Consider the following 20,154-nt stretch of genomic DNA (forward strand, 5'->3'; position numbering starts at 1 on the left):
ATCATCACTTTTATAACCATTCCAATGATGCCAGAACATACAGAGAACCTGAAAAGAGGAGTAGGAGAGAAGCTGCTTAGAAGAATGACAGGAGGGGAAAAAGTTATGTGTGTTCTACTCAGGATAACATTTGTTTTGGAAAAATGTTTGTAAAGGTGAGAAGGAATGTATTCTGATGGATTTCTCAAATACCTAGGCTAAACCAAAGCCATTCAGCAGGGCCACTCCTCTGTCTTCCTGCACTGTTTTTAGTGGATCATTTCTTATCCTGAAACTTAAAAACACCTTGGATTCTGCCTAATTCAAGTCTTTTTAGAAAGCACTGCAGCATGAGCAATAAAACTACTTGGCCTCATTGCATGAATGAAAGAAACAAAAACAAGCTATCAAGGATGCCTGGTATTGAATAATTCCCTCATTTTTTAAATTTATTTATTTATTTTTCATTTTCAGTAGTTCAAGCTAAAATATTTCAGAAGCTGAGATTTAGATACTCATACTGGCTAAATATAAAGTTTGTTAACTAAACATGGAGCTCTGATATCCCCTGGGAAGAAGTGAAATCAAAGTTATCTCTATAGTTTATTCTACAGAGATTTTGTTCGCATCTCTTTGCTGAGATGTAACATTCTGTAACACACAGCACCTTCCTATCTCCTGTGTTTTCCATCAGAAGAAAGTTACTAGTAAAAAAAAAAAAAAAAAAAAAATACATAAAGTATTTTTTTCTATAAATTCAGCTGGGTTCCAGATAAGAATCAAAACAGTGAACATACCCACGTACATTTTTCTGATCTTCTCTAAAGTCTGTTTCTTGCATAGTGTTCTCTATTGTAGAGAACTTCAAAGCCATGAATATGCCACTTTAAGATTTGAGGAACTGAGGGGATGTTGTTACAAAGGTTTTAGAGAATAGCAATAGCAAATTCCCCCATGGGCTATGGATCCAGGTATCATCAGCTTTCTCACAGAAATTTCAGTAATTTCAAGAGGACAGAACTCAGAGTTACACAGTGTAACATTTGTTCAGTACTCATTTAGGGACTTGCTCCTCATTACCTTCACTGGTAGATTCCATCCTGGAAGCTGTGTTCACAGTATCTCCAAATAAACAATATCTTGGCATTTTGGTCCCAACAACCCCAGCTACAACAGCCCCTGTTTAAAAAAAATGAAGAAAAAAGATATTTAGTGTTTATAAATCATATATTTAACCATATAACCTCCCAGCTGTTTCTTGCATTACCTTATTTATCGATAAATAAGGACTAAGTGTCAGTACTGCCTCATAAGGGTTATACAACAGGTTTACAGATGGCTTCCAGACACCATGAAGAATGTGCAAAAAGGCCTCAAAAGAGAATGGTGGAGGAAGTGAGGATGAGATAAAGGTACAGTGAATGAATTAAAGCACCTGCAGAAACTGTATTTCAGCACCACAAAATAATATTTTGAGGGATAAAGAGAGAGGAATCCTCCCAGTAGGAGCTACACACACAACACCCTCATGTCACTTGGAAAACTGGGAGTAGGAAATAACCTGATCTTGCTGAAGGCAGAAAATATCTGTGTCCATCAAATATTAGTTTTGGTTTCTTCATGTAAGCCCCAGGGGATTTATGTAAAATCTGATCTCTTGCTGAGACAATATAAGCTGCTCAACTTGCAGACACTGGATTGCATAGCACATATCCAACTCTTTTTATCAGGAAGGAGCTGCAGTCACTTATCAGCTTAGATCAGGGAGATGAGAGTCTGAATGAAGGCTAGACTGAAGACTCAGAATGCAACACTGTTTTAAGAGGAGAACTGAGAAGGAGCGCATTGGAGCCATCTATGTACCCAGTGAACCCAATTATCTATTCTGTTGAGATGACCCCTGTGAGGTGCTTCATCCCATGTTGGGAAATTTACTTCATTTTTATTGGAAACACATCTAGGAAAACATCTGACAAAACAGAAAGGAGTTATTGTATAGCTCTCCCAACATACCTGAATGTATTCCAGCTCTTATCTTTAGGAGGGTGTTGGGCTTGTGTGGGATCCTAAAAGTCTTGCAGACATTCACAAGGTCTAAAGCCATGCTTGCAATCTCACCAGCGTGAAGGATCCCATTCTCTTTGGGTACTCCAGACACTACCATATCTTAACACAACAATGCAACTATATTAACTTGTGACACTGTACACACACTTATCCAAGTGCCAACATAATACAAAAGAAGTCCTATTCCTTTGTATACTGAGGCACAACCGTGTCTACTAAGCAGATACAGTCATCCACTGAAAAAATGCGGGATTTCATTCTTAGTTTTCCTACTTTTCCTCCCTCTCTGCTCCCTCTCTTGAGGATCTTTGAAATGGGACTGATAGTGGGATTCCCACAAAGCTCTCTCTTATGTCTACTAGCAGTGGCTCCCACTGTGTTGGAGACAGGTGTTTTTGGGACCTCTCGGATGCATTTCTTCATGAATTCCATGCTCTACAAAGCAGACAACATACCACAGAAAAAAAAAAAAAAGAAAAAAAAAATATTTTGTTTGTTTGTTTGTTCTGTTTTTGAGTTCCCCACTATCTAAAGAATTCCTGTTTGTCTCACCCCAAGCTTCTGCTAGATTCTGCTGGGTTTTGGATGGAAATCAGCTTTAACAGTAGTTAGCTGCTATCAGATTTCCATGATGGCAAATACAGTCTTTCCCTAAAAATTCAAAAGCAGAGGCAGACAAGCCCATGTAGAGTGTAAAGGGAAAGAAGGCTGTCAGAGTCTTTGGGGGAAAAGTAAAACAAACAAACAAACAAAAAAAAGGCACAGAGATAGTACAGCTTAGGAAATGCCATTTAAGTTCCCATGCAGAAAGTAATTTTTTTTCAGTTTGGTTCCTGTGAAACAAAAATTGCTAACTGTAATTAGTCAGTTTCCAAGATTTAAATTCAGACCTTGCAAGTAATGGGAACCAAATAAAGAACAGGAGTTATTTGCTACACCCTAATGCCCTCTCCACAACATTCAGCAACTGTAGAAATGATGAAATGCATGCACAGAGATGCTCCAAAAGTTTGCTGGGGCTGTGCTAGGAATTCTTTCCTATTTGTTCTGTGTGTCTTCCTGGTGGTAATAAGCTTTCTAAATCTCCTTCACCCGCCCTTCCTTGTCATCAGTCTTTATCTTGATGTCCCAGCATTTTGCACAGTTCAGGGAACTTACAGGCATCTCCTATGGTCTCCACCTTATAGACATCATAGTTATCTATGATTTCATCAAAAGTAGTATAAAGCTTGTTCAAGAGATCTACCACTTGGTAAGGTGTGCTGCTGCTGGATAGCTGAGTGAAGCCAACAATGTCACTGTTAAAACACAACAAAAAGAACATATATACTGTCTTAACCATAGCAGTAATTCTATGACATTCAATAATTCTGGTAATTCTAGACATACAATAACAATTAGCTCGAACTTCACTTTTTCACTTTGTCTTTGGCTGGTGATCTTACAGAAAAGTAATATCTTAAAATGTTTAAAGTAAAAAAACACCCCTCCAATTTGCCAAGGGACCGACTAACCTATAGCTTTCCTGCTTACTAATGGAATAAACCATTGGTTTTTTGTTGGCTTTTTTTTTTCCCACAACTAGTCTTTAATCTGTCAGTCTAACTAGTCTCTAGTTTACGTAAAAATGAAAAAAAACCACATAGTAGCTATCTTTTTTTTTAAAGAGAAGATTTAATTTACATGATTCTTCAAGCACACGTAATGACACTGTGTGTCAAAAACTGTGAAGACATGTTGACTCTAAAGATGGATATGTTTTCTTTACGTAGTTAAATGCTGGAACCTGTATTTAGGCTTGTCCTGTGAAATGGATATGAGTGTGTGTAACACATACAGTGATGTGCTGCTGTGTATTAGAGATCTGTAGTAGTCTTATTTTTCATTTAAATAATTCTATTGAAAAACTGACAATTATTTGCTGTCAGGTGTTGCCACCTGATACCAGCAGTGGTAGTTTAGATATAAATTTCTTGCTCAGATAGAAGCTGCATCTGTGGTAGGAGCCTAGATGCGACTAGAGAAAGAATCAGCTCTATTCCTATTCACTTTTATTTACCTGAAAAAGATGGTGGCACTTAAGTAACTTTGAGCTTGTGCACGTTTTCCCTGTCTGAGATCGTCTGCTACTTGCTTTGGCAACATACCTGTTACAGAAGGTAAAGCATTTTTAATACTTTGACATAGGTAAAAGAACACAGTAATAATGATATGTTTGTTTAATGTTATAAGAGCAATGTCTGTACAGGTGAAACATTGTGAAGGTGAAAGCAGTCTTAAGCATCAAAATCTGTTCTGCAGATAATGTGAGAATTCACAGTAAATCTCACTGGTAGCAAGTTCAGATTTTTCAGATGACTCATATTTTTTAGCTATGAGAAACCAGTACCTATACATTCCAAGAAACACCAAATTCTAATAGGGTGACTTGGGATTACTAACTCATCTTGACAACTTTTTGTTAGTGTTTTCCTCCTGAGTTGGTTTACTGTTTCTTTATCATTCTCATGTCTGCCATCTTGTACTTTCACAGACTCTTCCTTTTTTTCTCCTAAGAGTTATGACTATTTCATCATTCTTCTACTTGAGGAATTCCAGAAGACATGCTGCTAGCAAAAGTAACCTCAGTCCAAAAGCAATTCCCCGGTATCTATAACTATATAGAAAGACAGCCAAACAAGGTCAAAACAAACCAGAGCACTATAGAGTATCCAGTCAAAGCTATGAGATTAGTGCACTGACTTCTAGGAAGGGGATGTAAAAAGTAGCTTTTAATGGAGTAGTAGTCTTTTAAACTTCGCAAGGAACATATCTATCAATTCACTGACAATTAAACTTATTACAGATTTTTTCTGTTGGTAATTAGACAGTTAACATCAAATTATTTTGAGACTATCCAGCTCTTTTTCCTACATAACTTACTATACAACAGACGATCAGTCTTCTGTTTTTCAAGCATTAAGTCCTGGGTTCTCTCAGAAACCAGCATCTCCAGGTGTTTGCTGTATTTCTCCATCTAAATAGCATGGAAATTGAACAAAATAATCCTCTTATTGAAACAGGTTCATAGTTGGACAGGATCTAAGCATTTGAATTACTATGCTTTGAAAATATTCAGATGAGCAAAGCCCTAGGTTTGAGACAGCTTGCTGCTTTTCTTGCAGAATGCAGAGGCCAGCTTTCTCCTGAGGTAAATTCATGATTCTGTGTTTTAGTTTGTTACTTACAGCTACAAAGAGAGAAGTAAGTCTTGGTGTTTTCAAGGCCTATATGAACAGCAGGGTCCAAATCCAAAACAGAGACCAAGTTTCCACTGTTTTAAAATTACCAAGACTGAAGAGATATGTAAATTTTTTGTTTGGTTGGTTGGTTGGTTGGCTGGTTTTTGTTTTTTTAAATTTTTGTTTGTTTGTTTGTTTTTGTTTTCAGTTTGTTTGTTGTTGTTGTTGTTTTTTTTTTTTTTTTTTTTTGTCAAAAACTCATATTGCTGTTTCGTAAGCTTTCCTGCTGTGCTGTGTTTTTTGTGCCCTTGCTCTCTAGGAGGGAACAAGATGTGAAGGCAGAACTCTCTTCTTTCTGCTTATGGGCTTAAGACACACTGCTCAAAATGTGTGTGTAAACAGATTTGTGTCATGCAGGGTTTCTATATCTCCAGCACTGTAAAATCACCACCTAGCCATAGGGGAGGGGAAGAAAAAACAACAGCAGTACTTGACTGAAAAAAACAAAGTGTTCAGCTGTAAAGCAGTTGAGAATGTTGAGAACAACTGACAGAAAGAGGATGAGAAGGAAAACAGGTCTTAAGGAGAACTGCAGCTTTGTTTTTGTAGCTCAAGTTACAGTTAATCTGTCAGAAGTGAGTAATTGACTGAGAGCATTCCCATTCAACACAAAAGATTAAACAGCAAATAAAACAAAACAAAGTAAAACAAAATAAAATAAAATAAAACAAAGCAAAATATAAAATAAACACCCACAAACACCTGAATGTATAGAGGTAGATGCTATTGCAAGCAGATAAATCTAGATTGGATTGAAAATCTAAAATTACCAGAGTCATCATCGTGTCAACAGGGTTAACGTTATTAGGATTCATCTTGTTTAACGTCTTCTTGATTTGTTCAAATGTAGGCCTTTGGACTGGATTATTTTTTCTGCACTTTCTGATTAGCTGTGGTACAGAAAGAGAATGAGAGACACAAACAGCCTTTTGTCATTCCAGGCACATGTAATGTTTCTAATTAATACCGTTGTTTTCTTGGTGCTCACTGTTAAGGTGAAGCCTTATCTGCATTGGTGAAAAATGAAGGGCTACACCAAGACCTTTGGTCTTATACAGATCAGTGCTGTGTAATTAAAAGAAAGGTGTTAGTTCATGGAAATTTAGCTGAGGAATATCAAGTAGATGCTCACAATCCTCCTACCAAACTCTGCTTACAGTCTTATCTTGTGCTTTAAGATATTGTTATGTTGCTGAATCAAATGACCATTCACAAAATTCACAAATACTTAAAAACTCAAATGTGTCTCAATAATGTTAACTGCCCACTGAAATGCAGTACTGCTTATGATAATCTTGTCACATCTAGGTTGCTACAAGTCAGTAAAGGTGAATTATTTAGCTCTTAAGCTGAAATAAGGATGCCAAAAAACCTCATTCTAATTTAACTGAATAGGCAGAGTGTGCAGCTTCTTCTTTGAGGCTACTGAACAAGTCAAACTTTTGCATGAGAATCAAATTGAACTCATGCTTTGCCTGAGACATATACTTCAGTAACTTGAAAGCATTTTGTTTTTAAGCTAAACACATATTACTAACACTTATGAAACTCAACACTTTACAATAAAGTGAAAATGCACAAAAATCAATGACTGAATTTTAAAACAGATTTTATTACACTGACAATTTGAGGGGGCAACTCAAATTTCTATTTGGGAGGATGACTGCTCTTCTACTAAAGATGTGAAATCAATTTCGTTGTTCCTTGTTTGAGATGTGCATCTTGATTTCTCATTTCCTGACATCCGTCAGTAATACTGCCATGAAACTTCTGTTATATTCCTTAGATTTATTTCAATAAAGAATTTTTGTATGCAGTATTGTATCTCACCTCTATGTAATCTGTGGGACATGGACAGGAATCCTCTGCCTTTCCTGAAATTAATTCTGTTAAAGGTAGACACCAGGAACATTCTGATGAAGGCAAATCATCTTTCTAGAGAAAAAGGGAATAACAGTGTTGAAAAAGTGGCATGTTTTTTTAGACAGCTTATGAAAAATACCTTACTATGACAATCACTATTTTTATGACAGCTTCCCTTTTTTTTACTTTTTTTTAACTTTTTTTAAAACTTTTTTTACATTATATATATATATATGTATATACAATTCAGTCTAATTTGAGTGGCCTTTTTAATAGTGCTTTTCATTGCTGTATGGCTTTAATCCCAGTGTTTATACTAGGTAAACAAATTTTGAAATGAGTATCTGGCAAGATATCTGCTGACTTTTGAGAAACCACCAGGCCCACATTAGTCTATTATCATGAACTGTAAGAAGTACAAGAATGTTGGCTTCAGGTTTTAGTTGTTAGAATTAGTGCTAAGTAAATTATTTCAATACGCATATAATTGTATATTCAGAACATCTCATTTCAATTTCAAGGAGCAATTCTTGTGTTTGCCATTTAGCACTGGCCATGCAAAGATATTTTTCTTACAGTAAGAAGTTCAGTTGCCCTTCTATCATATTCTTACTAGTGCAAGTCTCCACTGACAGGACTGGGAACATAAGGAAGGAGGAGAAACTACTGCAGCAAAAGAAAGATGCTAGGGTATGCATACACCCTCTCATTAAATGTCAAAGAGCTAGCACAAAAGCAGTTTTAAAGCTACAGATATTTTCTTCATACACTCTTCTTTAAAGCTTTAAAAAGACCTGGAGAGGAGGCAGAAATGTTTATGAAGCTGTAGTTGCACTTTCCATTGGAACTGAATTTGCACCCAGAAAGTAAGGAGGAAAATGTGTGTTGCTCCCCGCCTCCTTTAAAGTAAGAGTACAATTATTCAGAGTTTGCAATACATCTCCAACCAAAACAGAATCAAAATTACCAAACAAACTTCAAAATTCATCTTCACTTACTGGCATAGGGTCACTTCTTGTGGCAATTTCTAGTAAAATGATGGCATAACTGTGGGGTAAAAAAAAACATATCTTATTAGAGCAATAGTTAATGGAGTCAGTGATTGCAGCTTTCCAGGATTTCTCATTCTACTCATTTCTAGAAAGAAAGCAATGGCCCATATGGAAGGCTAACAACTTTTCTGTTATCTGTTACTTCTCTGTGTTTTTATAGACTGATCACTTAGCGTCAATCTACTCACAGATCAGCCTCAGAGATCAAACATCTGAGTCTGATAGAAAGCAAAGCAATTTCATCTGGAATTTAACGGAATCCATAGGGAATATGTGCAAGGATTACATGATACCAATCAATTAATCATGCAAAACAGGTCTGTGCTGTAATCAAAAGGGTAGGTACAGATTAACCAAAATCATAATAGAGATGAGTAGTCTTTTTTTCATTATAGGTGACTGTTCTGGAAAATCTCCATAAAGTTAATGATAAGACATAGTATCCAGAGTAGGTCTTACACAGTAAGCATTTTTGCTGCTTCTTTCTGAATGATATCTCCATCATCATCATCATCATTCTCCTTAGATGAACCAAGGTTAAATACATTCATCAAGGGTGAAGAAAGGAACAAAAGTGTTAAGAACTTCATATTCAGTCTCTTTATTGAACTCACAAGAAACAACTTTCAAAAGTGTGATCTCTGAGAAGCCAACAGCTCCTGCAGTACTGACAGTTGCTTCTGTAAATATTCGACCTGTGTAATATTCACTTCAGGTATCTCTTGATAGCATATTTTTCTTATAAGTAAGCCTGTTTTACAATATGTTGTACTGGTAATGATTGCCCTGCTTAGTATGGCACTCTGGCCACACATTGGGACATGGCAACCAGTCTTTTGAACTGCTGATGGGATATCACTGGCAAAGAGAATAATGTACATAAACAATACTAAATAATGTAGAAACTAATCTGTTGAAAATTTAATGCTAATTTTGTGGTGATTGGGTTGCAGAAAGGATTAGCATTCCTAGGGAGAGGAAAGCTCAGATTTTCAAGGCGAGTAATTAGAAAGCAGAATTGATTTTATTCAGCTTTAGCAGCACTGCACAGGAAAAGTTATAGTAAAGTGGCAAGTCAGATTCACATAACCGTTACAAATCAAGAGAAGTCAGTCTAGGAGAAACTCTAATGGGAAACAGCCTCTTCAGCTCAATTAAGAGGTGCTTTCATGTTCCCGTTCTCATTTCCATTTTAGCTTTCCCATCTGACCAACACATTCCCTGGAGAACTTTAAAAGCAAATGATTCATCTGCAAAAGCACACAAAATTATAAGTCCCACTCCTGTAGTCTCTACTCTTTCTTTACTTGGGCCAGATCTTCAAGAAAATTAGTGTATTTTTTTTACTCAGGAATTTTGAAAATTGAGGATTTCAGTTCAAGTCCACTGCTTGCTGGCCAGTGAGCCCTCATAGGTATCAGGAAAGCTTATACATGTTCAGATGAATGAACACAAACTTTGCTAAAATGCAAAGTAACTCTCTTAAAATGAACTAACTCTCTTACAGAGAAAAGCTGGGTAATACTACAGGACACGTCTCTTTTTCTCCATCTTTCTTCCATGACTGGACATTTCAGCTCTTACTGTTTCTTTCTTTTGTATCAAGCAAGGATTATCTGCAGAACAACAAAGGGAAACCTGGATCTTGCAGACACAGGAACTGACAGCAAAATAAATTCAGCAAGCATTCGATAAATCTGTCATAACTGCATTGTGTAGTCATTTACAATATAAGAAAATCATCTGTTAGCACTATTTTGACGGGAATTTTTGGCAAGAAATGGCTTTAGGAGGCCAGGTTGTCTGCAAAGACAAATATTGGCATCTGGCCTGAATAAGGGCAACGTGTAAAGCAAGCAGGCACTAAAGAAATAACATTTCTGGAAAAGAGAATGCATTTTGAATGTGGAGCAATTATAAAGTGCAATGTATAACATAACTCCAGATTACTGCTTACTTAAAGCACATTAAAGCCAGTCTATACTCACGATGTCAAGATTGAGACAGGACAGATTTACAATAGCCAAAGACATCAACATGATGACAAGATGCTTTTAGATGAGCTATTCTGAAGCAAATTAAAAAGATCTATTTGTGCCCATAGATAAAAATACTACAGAGACCTCAAATTCTTATTTCCATAATCTGACCTCATAGAATGGTTTAAAAATAACGACTTGTTTGGCAGGTACAGGTATTTTATAAGCGTACAAGGGAATAATGTGAATGAAACCAGTAAATCTTGTGATTTACTAAAGCTTCAGACTTGCCTTCATACTTTAATATATCCCAACTGAAAAAAAAAAAAAAAGGAGATTTAAACATTTTTCTGTTTCTGCAGCTAAATTTTCAATGAAAGCACAATAAAGCTCAATTGAGACAGTGTATATCACAGCCCAGTACAGCCCAGAGTAAAACTCAGAGCTTTTGGTAAAAGAAGATCTACCCTTTCATAAATATTTTCAACAAGTAGTGCTAATGACAATGCCCTCATCTGCTCAACAATCATCATTTCAAGCTCCATTTAAATTCCAGTACTTTATGCTCTGATAGCTACTAAATTCCTCAGAAAGCAGGAGTCTTCTGCTGTTCTGAGAAAAAGGAAAGAAAAAAAAAAAGAGAGAGAGAGAGAAAAAGAGAGATTGCTTTACCATCCTGCAAATTTCCCTGTCAACTACTTTTAACTAACTGATTACTGGAAATAAGCACAGAGGAAGCATCATTATTACAAACTAGGATACACTAAGAGCAGTTATTTCCTACTTAATATAGAAGATTGGTGGGAAAGTCAACAAATATTGATATAGTATTTTTCAACTCAGTTTGACGATTTTGTTATTAGAATGTTATTCTCTAAAAATTCAATAGTAATCCCCCTTACTTGAAAATTAATTGGATCTCCTTTATAGGAAATCACTTCTTGGTGGCTTTCTTTGGCTATCAAGTTATTGTTGCCAGCTGTCCGTCACTGACAGTGCAAATCTTGATAACCAAATAAATGCTTGCAATGATCTCCCATAACAGCTTTCAGGAGGAAGGGGACAGAGCAATTCACTAGTGCTTATTATTATTCACTGTCTTCCTAGCTCTAATTGTTACCTGCAAACTGAATATTATCACTGTCAAAATAATGTGTTGACAATAATTACAGAACTGTGGGATGCATAAATATCCTATCCTGGAGAACCGATGCTATTAACTCTAAGTTACTGCCATAATTGATTTTTTTTAAAAATGTGTTCAAGAATATCCATGGGATGACAATGATACTCTGAGACTAAAAAGTGAAGAAAGGATACTTGACTCGAGATGTAATTATTAAGTCAAAGAGATAGGAAATTACCTGTATACATCTGTCATGGAATTGGGTTCAGATTCCGAAAGGGAATGGATTTCAGGAGCTGTGTAAATCTGTATCAAGTGCTGCTGGTACCCTTCAGCAGAATCTTCTTTTCTGTACAACTGCAAGCCATAATCTACCATGGAAGAAAACAGAAAACAAACCGTTCAATCTGTATTTCTCTGAAACACATGTATTATTAGTAAATAGAGACAAAACATGTCTAAAAAAATTAGTTTTCTCTCTTTGAAATACAAATCTCTGTCCAAAAGTGATGTGTGCCTGGTAGTCTTATCTCTTGTAAAAATATTGGAAATTTAGAATCTGGAGAATAAATACTTGGGTGAGATTGCATAACAGTCTTTTGAGAGGGCCAGTTGAACTAAATGGCCCCTTCTAAGTGGAATTATTCCATTATTTCATATAACTGTATTCAGAGACAGTATGTTCACTTCAGTGCAAGAATTAATATGCAAATGAAGATTTCAACTTACTCACTGATCCTCATCTCTGACAGATTGTTAGAGCAATTACAAGTTGGACAAACTACAGCTACTATAAAATCAGGGTGGGCTTTACATGCACACCACTAGCATGAGAACAAAGGCAGATAAATGTAAAACATCTTTACAGCTATACTTTCAGCTTAACACAGAAGAGGCTCTCAGTATCTGACTAGGAACTGGAGGAAAAAAACAACAGATGTCTGTTTTGTTAGATATAAACAGCACGCTGCTGATGAGTGTATGGGGTGGCAGGAGGTAAATCCCTGTGTGTTTTTTTTTTCCTTTTTTATGGAATGATCTCTAATTAAGAAGTCCTTATATTTCATTCTCCATATTGGGTCTCACTAAAGTTTTCAAATTAGGTCCCACATTCATTACCTTTGAGCATCTAGGGATTATGAAAACCACATAAACCAAGATTATGCAAAGTCCCTGCAGTGTTCCCCATTTAAATTCTCAGTTATTTCATGGGGACCTCATTTAAAGCAGAGGTGTTGTGCAAATGTGATGTAGCTGATGTAGTCATTTCAGGTTTTTTTTGTGTGTTTTTCCTCAGAAAAGGCTCTTAGCAAAGCATATGCTTGCAAACAGGATACTAAGGCTGGTAGAGAAGCAGCCATAGCACTTTGTAGAGGCCTTATCTTTATCTTTAAAAGATAAACCTGTTGCAGTTGTTTTTAAGATGCCTGCAGATTACAGGGTGAAATAACTAGTCTGAGGAGAGATGAAAAAAAATTCTATTCCTTTGGCAGTTGCAGAATAATCTAGGCTCTGTAGTGGTGGTCATCTCCCCGCATTCAGTCTTCCTGTAGTGTGAAATCTACACATACTGGTAGACTACCTTGAGAGTTTTGAATTTTCATTTATCTTCTCTTTACCTGCAATTTTACAAACCCATCGGTCATCTATTACACAGTTATTAGACTTCAACCGTCCATGGTACATTTTGTGGTGGTGAAGATAGGCCATTCCTTGGGCAATATCAGTAGCAAAAGAAAACCTGAAAGACAAAAATCAATAAGCTAGCACATCCACTAAACCAGATCTTCACTCAAAAGTGGGCTTGAAACCTTCTGGAGCTAACAGAAAGGCTCTAGTGATTGGAATAGCTTTGAAATCTGTCATTCCACAAACTCATTTTTCCAAAACACATAAGGTGGGTTGATAGAGATTCTTAACTTTCATTCAGTTGTTGGGGCCATTAGCTTCTATTAAGACAGTTCAGATCCTTTAAAACTCCCTGGTATGGTTGTATTATTTGAAGTGCTTTTCAAATTTTAGAAGAGAAACATTTTCCTTCCATACACTCTTTTTCTTTGTTGAGTGAAAACAACAGGCAGAAGCAGAAAGAGCATGCCAAGAAGATTAGTCTCAAAAATAATAGAAGTGCCTCTGTGGATTGGGACCATTAGCTCATTTTCTGTATCAGTAAAAATAACAAAGCATGTGTAGATATGTTAATCATTTAATCGTTGTGACTTTAATTAAATGCAGATGCCCAAGATATTTGAGAAATAGATGAAATCACATAGAAATAAGGGTTTGAAAACAGTAGCAGTATAAACAAAGGTGGGCTGAAAAGTCATCAGTTTAGTGTAACCTGTGCTCAATGTATGATTGATCAAAAATCCAGGCTGGATACTTGAATTCACTGTCTTCTTCATTATCTCCAGATCACAATATAAGCCTCATTCCAACTACCTATCTGTAATTATTATTTTGTCCCAAACAGCACATAGCATCTCTCAGCAGAGTTTTGTATCTTTTAGGTGTTTTTGTCTTGTTTTGTCTTGTTTTTACCTGAATCCCCAGTTCAAAGGGATTTCTTCATTGAGCAGAACATCATGAAGGCTGCCTTTGGGGCAGTACTCAGTCACTATGGCAACATTTGGTATTTCTATACAACCACCAATGAATTTGCAGAGATTTGGATGGTCAAGTTCCCTGTAAAAATTAGCAGAAATCACAGCACATGAATAATTTTCATGAATCTCCTTCCTACTTTCTGTACAGTTGTTGCAAGAGGGCATCAAGCTCCCTTGCGGGTGTGGGAAAAGAGGTGCAGACTCCTTTGCTAGTGCAGAACAGAAGACCTTTATTGTAGGTGCTTACAGCCTTTTATACCCTCACAACACAATAGTTTGCAACTAAGACTGGTTACATGTAAAGGCTTGTGGGTATTTACTTCTGGCTCAAGTTATGGTTGAGCTTTACCACTCATTAGCAATACAACGACCTTCTTTACCCCACATACAGTAAATGGAAAACTAGAAGTCTTGTCTCAAAAAGTGAAAAGTAAAACAGCTGTAAAAAGATTTTCATCTTGTGTCAAATCAAAGTTTGAAGAAAAGAAGAATACAAGTGTACTGTAATGTTTGGACAGGTTATAACCTTTAAAGAACCAATGCACACATAGAACTGCATGCACTTCTCAGGCTTCACTTCTTACCTTACTTGCTTTACTTCCTTACGTATGGATTTGGATAGGGTGAATGCCTTCTTCATTATTTTTTTTATGGCCACTGTTCTACCATCACTGAAACAGAATTAAATGCTGTTCAGAGAATATTGGGCCAACTGTATAATTTCATAAGGATAGGAAAATCAACAGATGTTTTCTGCTGTGAGCAGCTTCATGTCTTTAGAGACGAAGCATAAAGATTGAGCATGTCCATATTTAGGTGTGAAGCTGAACATGAGTATTTGACAAGATCCTGCTTCTATTATAAGGCAAGCGTTAGTACTAAGAGTCAAACATTCTTGTTGTGTGTATGCCATTTGAAATATGAGATTGTTACAGTAAGTTTAGGCAGCTTGATGATTGTGTAGCAGCAATGGGAATATCAGAGGTAGTGAAACAGCAGTATCTATTCATTATTTCTCTGTCTACTGTTACAGTAGTTACCACTGCTATTTAACATCCTTTTGCTTCTATGGAAGCATACTCAGTGGTGAAGCAGCTGAATTTGACAGACAGCAAAACAATTTTCCATGAAAGAATCAAGTGGGGATGTATTTGATCACTAGGTTAACAGATCCAGGTCACATTATACAGTCAACCTTGCAGGATGTCCCAAAGAGAGGAGAAATGATAATCAAAACAGGACACATCATGTTTCATTCAGATTCTACAGCCAGTAAGAGGTACAGAAGTCAAATGATGCTGCTAACTTAATAGATTGGGTGTAACAAGAGAATTTCAAGCTTTTGGACTACCTATTAACAGCAGAGCTGCAAGAAACATAAAGCAGAGTGAAACTAAAGGATAGCAGATACTGAAGAAAATTAGTACTATATTGACTTACTATCTCCCAGTAAGGGTGAAGTGCTGTTTCTTGGACACATTAGCAGCTGCAGTGCAGGAGCTCATAACAGTGATACAGCTGGCATTGGATTCACTTGGTGCTGGCGGAGCACTCATACTGCTTCCTGTTGCTGTCCAGAGCATGTGATCTAAATGGGAATGTGGGATTAGAAATTAGCACCTGTAAATGCATATTATTACAAAGGTATGTACTCCGGAGGCAGGCAAATTTAAGAAATTTCAAATCTTTACATGCTGGATTGCTCTTGTTAACATGTAAGACAGAGAGCTATTTTTTTTTTAGGGTGTGAATGCTGCATAAAAACAAGCCAAGAGGTGATACGTTGCCACAGATCTTTCCCACTAAACCTCAGGATTCAGTGCAAGTCTTCCTGATTCCAGGATGGTAGGTCCTTGCTGCTAGTGAAATGCAGAAGACAGAACTCAGGGAAGCAGAGCAAGCTCTGGGTCATATTTTAACAAGTCTGTTTGGAGCTCCTAGAAGACTGCAGAGTACAGAGATGTGGGACGTGACTCTGACATCAGAGGAAAGTCAAAGAAGAGCAATAATAAAGTTACAAGGGGAAAAAAGTGATGCCAATGTATGTTTTTTAATATATATTGATCAGCTTTAGGTTACAGAATGAATTTCAAATAAGATTGTTAATGAATTACTTATTGTTTCACCATCTCCACCAGGTTTGGCCAGTTACTCTGTGCACTGGCAAAACTGACAAGGTTTGCATTATGTACTCAAATTAATTTCTATGCTGGTCTTTGTCCTTTACTGCAACAAGGATATCATACTAAAGCTAACTACACAGTAATTAACATTCATGTCCAAAGATGAAAGTATCACCAGAACATTAGCACAAGAACATCTTTGCACTACTAGAAACACAATGACATGACATAGCTAAAACAGATCTTTCTAGCAATTCCTTGAGGAAATAGAAAATCAGAGAGTTCATATCAGCACAGGCTTATCAACTTCAGTCAGTTTCTACAAATGTGCCTTTTCTGGGGGTCTGGATGGTTTTTTTTGCTGCTGAGTGCTAAAGCACTGGACAGGAAAGTGAATCGAGTGCAGCACTGTTTAGGACTTAATAACATCTGATTTTATTCTTAACATATTTAGTTACAGCCAATTAAAATCACATTCTATATCCTGAAGGTAAAATGAAAGAGAAGTCAGGTCACAATGGATTAATTTTTGGAGCAAAACTGCCAAAGACAGCATACACTGAGACAAATTAAGATCTCATTATATCTTTCATTTTATTTGTGTAAAGCCAGGGTAAGTAAGCGAGGCCAATTATACAGAACCACATATCCACTGAAGCAAATATAATTTATTTTTTCCAGGTCTAGAAGTTATCTGCTTATCTGGGGATAGATCTGTCATTTTGAACTGAAAAATTTCCTTAAATAGAAGGAAACTATTTAAATAACTTTAATAATTAAGGTTTCAATAAATTAGAATGTCAACAATGAGCTCACAGAGAATACAAGGAAGAAACTCCAGATATATATTTCCCAAGCCAGCTCATCTTTTGCAAGACCCTGAAAACAAGATGTACTTATGATTGAGATTATTTCATAAAATTATTAATGAAAGTGGTAACAGTAACAAAATGAAATATTACTAACCTTGTTTGATGCTGGTGAACTCTATAATCCAGCTTTCATCCCACAGCATCTTTTGTTTCTGATACTGAAACCACTACAAAAATAAATCAAATTCATTCTTGAAATTAACTCTCCCAACTTTGAAGGAACTAATCCAGAGTTTTTTTTATTTTTTATTTTTTCCAATATGAAAATGTTTAAGTATCCCCAAAATTTCTGATGTTTAAGTATCCAGTCTATGTCATATCAGCTTCATTAGAAGGAACAGAACTAGAAGAAAACAGAATCTAACAAAGATCTTTGGAACTGTATATTCTATATTCTAGGATCTATTGACACATAATATCATGCATTGGCTATGAACTCTTTCCATTATTGTCAGTAATTTTAACACAATATAATTAGACCTCAGCCTGGACATCCAAACAGTTGTTTGCATCACCTCATAATATGGAAATGTCCCACCTATGCTGCCTAATTGTGTGACCTGTTGCTCTCTAGCCCCAAGAAAAGGAGCACTGCATGTTGTGCCAAAATTATAACCAGATTTACAAACAAGTCCAGTACTTCAGAATAAAGAATATCAGTTATAGATCTTGTGGCTATTGTTTAAAGAAGACACATGCTCTCATAAATAGCTGTCTTAGGATATTTAGAAAACATAGAAGTAGAAACTGTTTCAGTGTTTTAGAAGAAATTTATGCCTGATGTAGAGGTTGCTGAATCAAAAATTATGTTGTCCCATTTATTTCAAAGGATTTCTGAAAAAAGGTATCTGCATTTTATTTTGTAAAGAAATGACCAAAGATATATTAACTAGAAGTGACCACTAGTTTTGCTGCAGACACTGAGATCAGAGGAACCCTCTCTTCAGCTTGAATGATTAAGAAGATATTAGATTCTGAGATGGTTCTCCCTACAAAATATTAATTACTGAATTGGATAAAAGGATCTTTCCCAACTTGTTTGCTCATCATCTAAATAATAAAGAAAAGAAGATGCTATTGCAGAATTTAGCAGGAATAAGTATAGAGCAAAATAAATTTTAAAATACTCCTCCCTTACCCCCCCAAATCCCTAAAATCTACCAAAAACAAAGAAAGAGAAAAACAAAAAAACCAACCAAACAAAAAACCCCAAACCCATAGTAATAGGTAAGTTTCTTTACATAAATAAACCTTTACTTTAGTTAAGCCTATTCAAGGTCCAGAAACTCCATTTTCTTTTTGTAAAATGTCGGTTGTTTAAAAATGTCTGAACTTGTCATCTGTTGAATTACACATTTCTATCAGAGCATACTGTTTTACAAGAAAGTTACCGTAAGCACATTGCCACAGCCTTTGTGTGGACTATAAATGCTCAGATAAGAAACAGAAATGCAAGGAGATTAAGGCTTAGTTTTCAAAAATATTTCAGTTCCAAACTTGCAAGGCCACATAAAGAGATGAGAACAGAGAAAAAAAAATCAAGTTGTGATTGAGACCATTCACAGTAACTTACTGTGTGGGCCATTGACATTCTTCCATGCCTTTTCAACACACTCAGTTACTTCAGGTGCTCAGCGCAAACGCAGTATGAAAAGAATGGATGAAATAAGGTATTGATGTACATGATCTATAGGCTAAACCCTGAAGAAATTATCTACTAATAACATAGTCAACATAATGACCCTACAACTGCACATAATGTTTTTAAGATGTGCATAAATGAGGAATATGAATCCACTTCACCAGGTGTGAAGCGACAGTGCTAAAAGTAATAGTGTAAATAACTTGTAATAATTTGCTGTAATCTCTATACAGAGGTATTTACAATCAAATGAATGCACAAGACTAGTGGTCACTTCAGGTTAATTTGCCTTTGCTCAATCATACTTTTACAAAACAAACTATAGATTGTTTTTCTCAGAAAGTTCTTGAAATAAATGGGGCAACTTAGAGTGAGATCTGTATCAGTCATAAATTTCTTCCAAAATATCGACACACTATGTTCCTCTCACATTATCCTTCTGCTTTTCCTTCACCAGTCTTTTATAATAATCATTAACACAGATAATCACTAAATTATTTCTGCTACATTAAGAAAATAAGCTACATTAAGCACTTCTGCTACATTAAGAATAAGAGCACACACAGATACACATACGCACAAGATCAACAGAAAAAAAAGAAATATCTGCCAATTTTTCCTTTGGATGTCCAGTGATCAATAATCTTAAAATATCCCAAGTTGAATATATTCTATAATAAGATGTATTCAGATATTCAGACTTAATGAACTCTGGTGGATCTAATCCCTTTATGAATTTATCTAATTTGTTTTAGAATTTATGCATACCTCTCACCTCCACAGGGTTTTGGAGCAGTTAATTTCATAATAGAATTTTATTGAGTCAAAAGCACTCTGACTTCACTGGCAACCCCTATCTCATGTTGTGAAAGACTTAATAATGAGGTGTTCTTATTCCACCATTACATATCCTTCTGTTAAATTCCCTTTCGGTCTTAAGCCTCAGGGGATGATATTTCCAATCACAACCAGCCTTCCCATCTAGAGAAGCCATTAATGCTTTCTTTTCTACCACACAGTTTCAGGATGCAGAAGAAAACTTACCCTCTACTAGGAGAACACTCCATTCAAAATAATGAAATAACAGAGGCAAGAGTAATGAAAGAAAGAATACTTACAATGACTGTCATAATGAAGCCAGTACAGATTAAACATATGGGTAAGGCAATTGCTATCCTAGCATAAGCAGACAGAGGGCATTCTCCACAATCTGCTGGACAGATAGAGCAGCTTTCTTCCTCCTCGCAAGAGCCATCTCCACAGACTGATAAGAAACAGAAATGACAGGTAATTTTAAGTTAGTTTCATTAATCAACATTGTTAAATTCAGATTTAAACATGTGTTCTTGGGTGGGGAAACCTGAGTACCCGAAAGACTACATTCTGCAGTATCCAGAGATAACACCCAAGAACCTGAAATAATTGGTGTTTTTTGTTTGTTTGTTTGTTTTTTATATACTTTAAACTGATGCAGGTTCTACTTGATTAGATGAAACTGTTAATGATGTGAGTCTACAGCTTTTCTGGTGTTGTAACTCACTGTCCATCTATTTGTTTTCTTGTG

The 20,154-nt window shown here is 36.0% G+C and overlaps 1 protein-coding gene across 3 annotated transcripts in view; it reads right to left on the reverse strand.

Annotated features, from left to right (window-relative positions):
- The window catches only part of LOC107306595 (atrial natriuretic peptide receptor 1-like), a 48,663-nt gene that overhangs the window by 4,487 nt on the left and 24,022 nt on the right, over positions 1–20,154 (reverse strand). For 2 of the 3 annotated variants that reach the window (XM_015849894.3, XM_085529237.1), the window contains 15 exons: positions 19,709–19,854; positions 17,043–17,115; positions 15,394–15,541; positions 14,538–14,624; positions 13,889–14,032; positions 12,967–13,088; positions 11,586–11,718; positions 8,189–8,237; positions 7,158–7,262; positions 6,098–6,217; positions 4,969–5,062; positions 4,106–4,193; positions 3,205–3,344; positions 1,993–2,145; positions 1,060–1,158 (listed from right to left, as the gene is read on the reverse strand). In XM_015849894.3, the coding sequence (XP_015705380.1) occupies positions 1,060–1,158; positions 1,993–2,145; positions 3,205–3,344; positions 4,106–4,193; positions 4,969–5,062; positions 6,098–6,217; positions 7,158–7,262; positions 8,189–8,237; positions 11,586–11,718; positions 12,967–13,088; positions 13,889–14,032; positions 14,538–14,624; positions 15,394–15,541; positions 17,043–17,115; positions 19,709–19,854 (1,701 nt within the window). Of the gene's footprint in view, positions 1–1,059; positions 1,159–1,992; positions 2,146–3,204; positions 3,345–4,105; positions 4,194–4,968; positions 5,063–6,097; positions 6,218–7,157; positions 7,263–8,188; positions 8,238–9,770; positions 9,859–11,585; positions 11,719–12,966; positions 13,089–13,888; positions 14,033–14,537; positions 14,625–15,393; positions 15,542–17,042; positions 17,116–19,708; positions 19,855–20,154 lie in introns of those variants that run through there. The other variant, XM_085529239.1, reaches the window with a different exon arrangement.

Source organism: Coturnix japonica, chromosome Z, assembly GCF_054131305.1.
Source record: "Coturnix japonica strain WE chromosome Z, WE-NBRP24, whole genome shotgun sequence".
NCBI classification, from domain to species: Eukaryota; Metazoa; Chordata; class Aves; order Galliformes; family Phasianidae; genus Coturnix; species Coturnix japonica.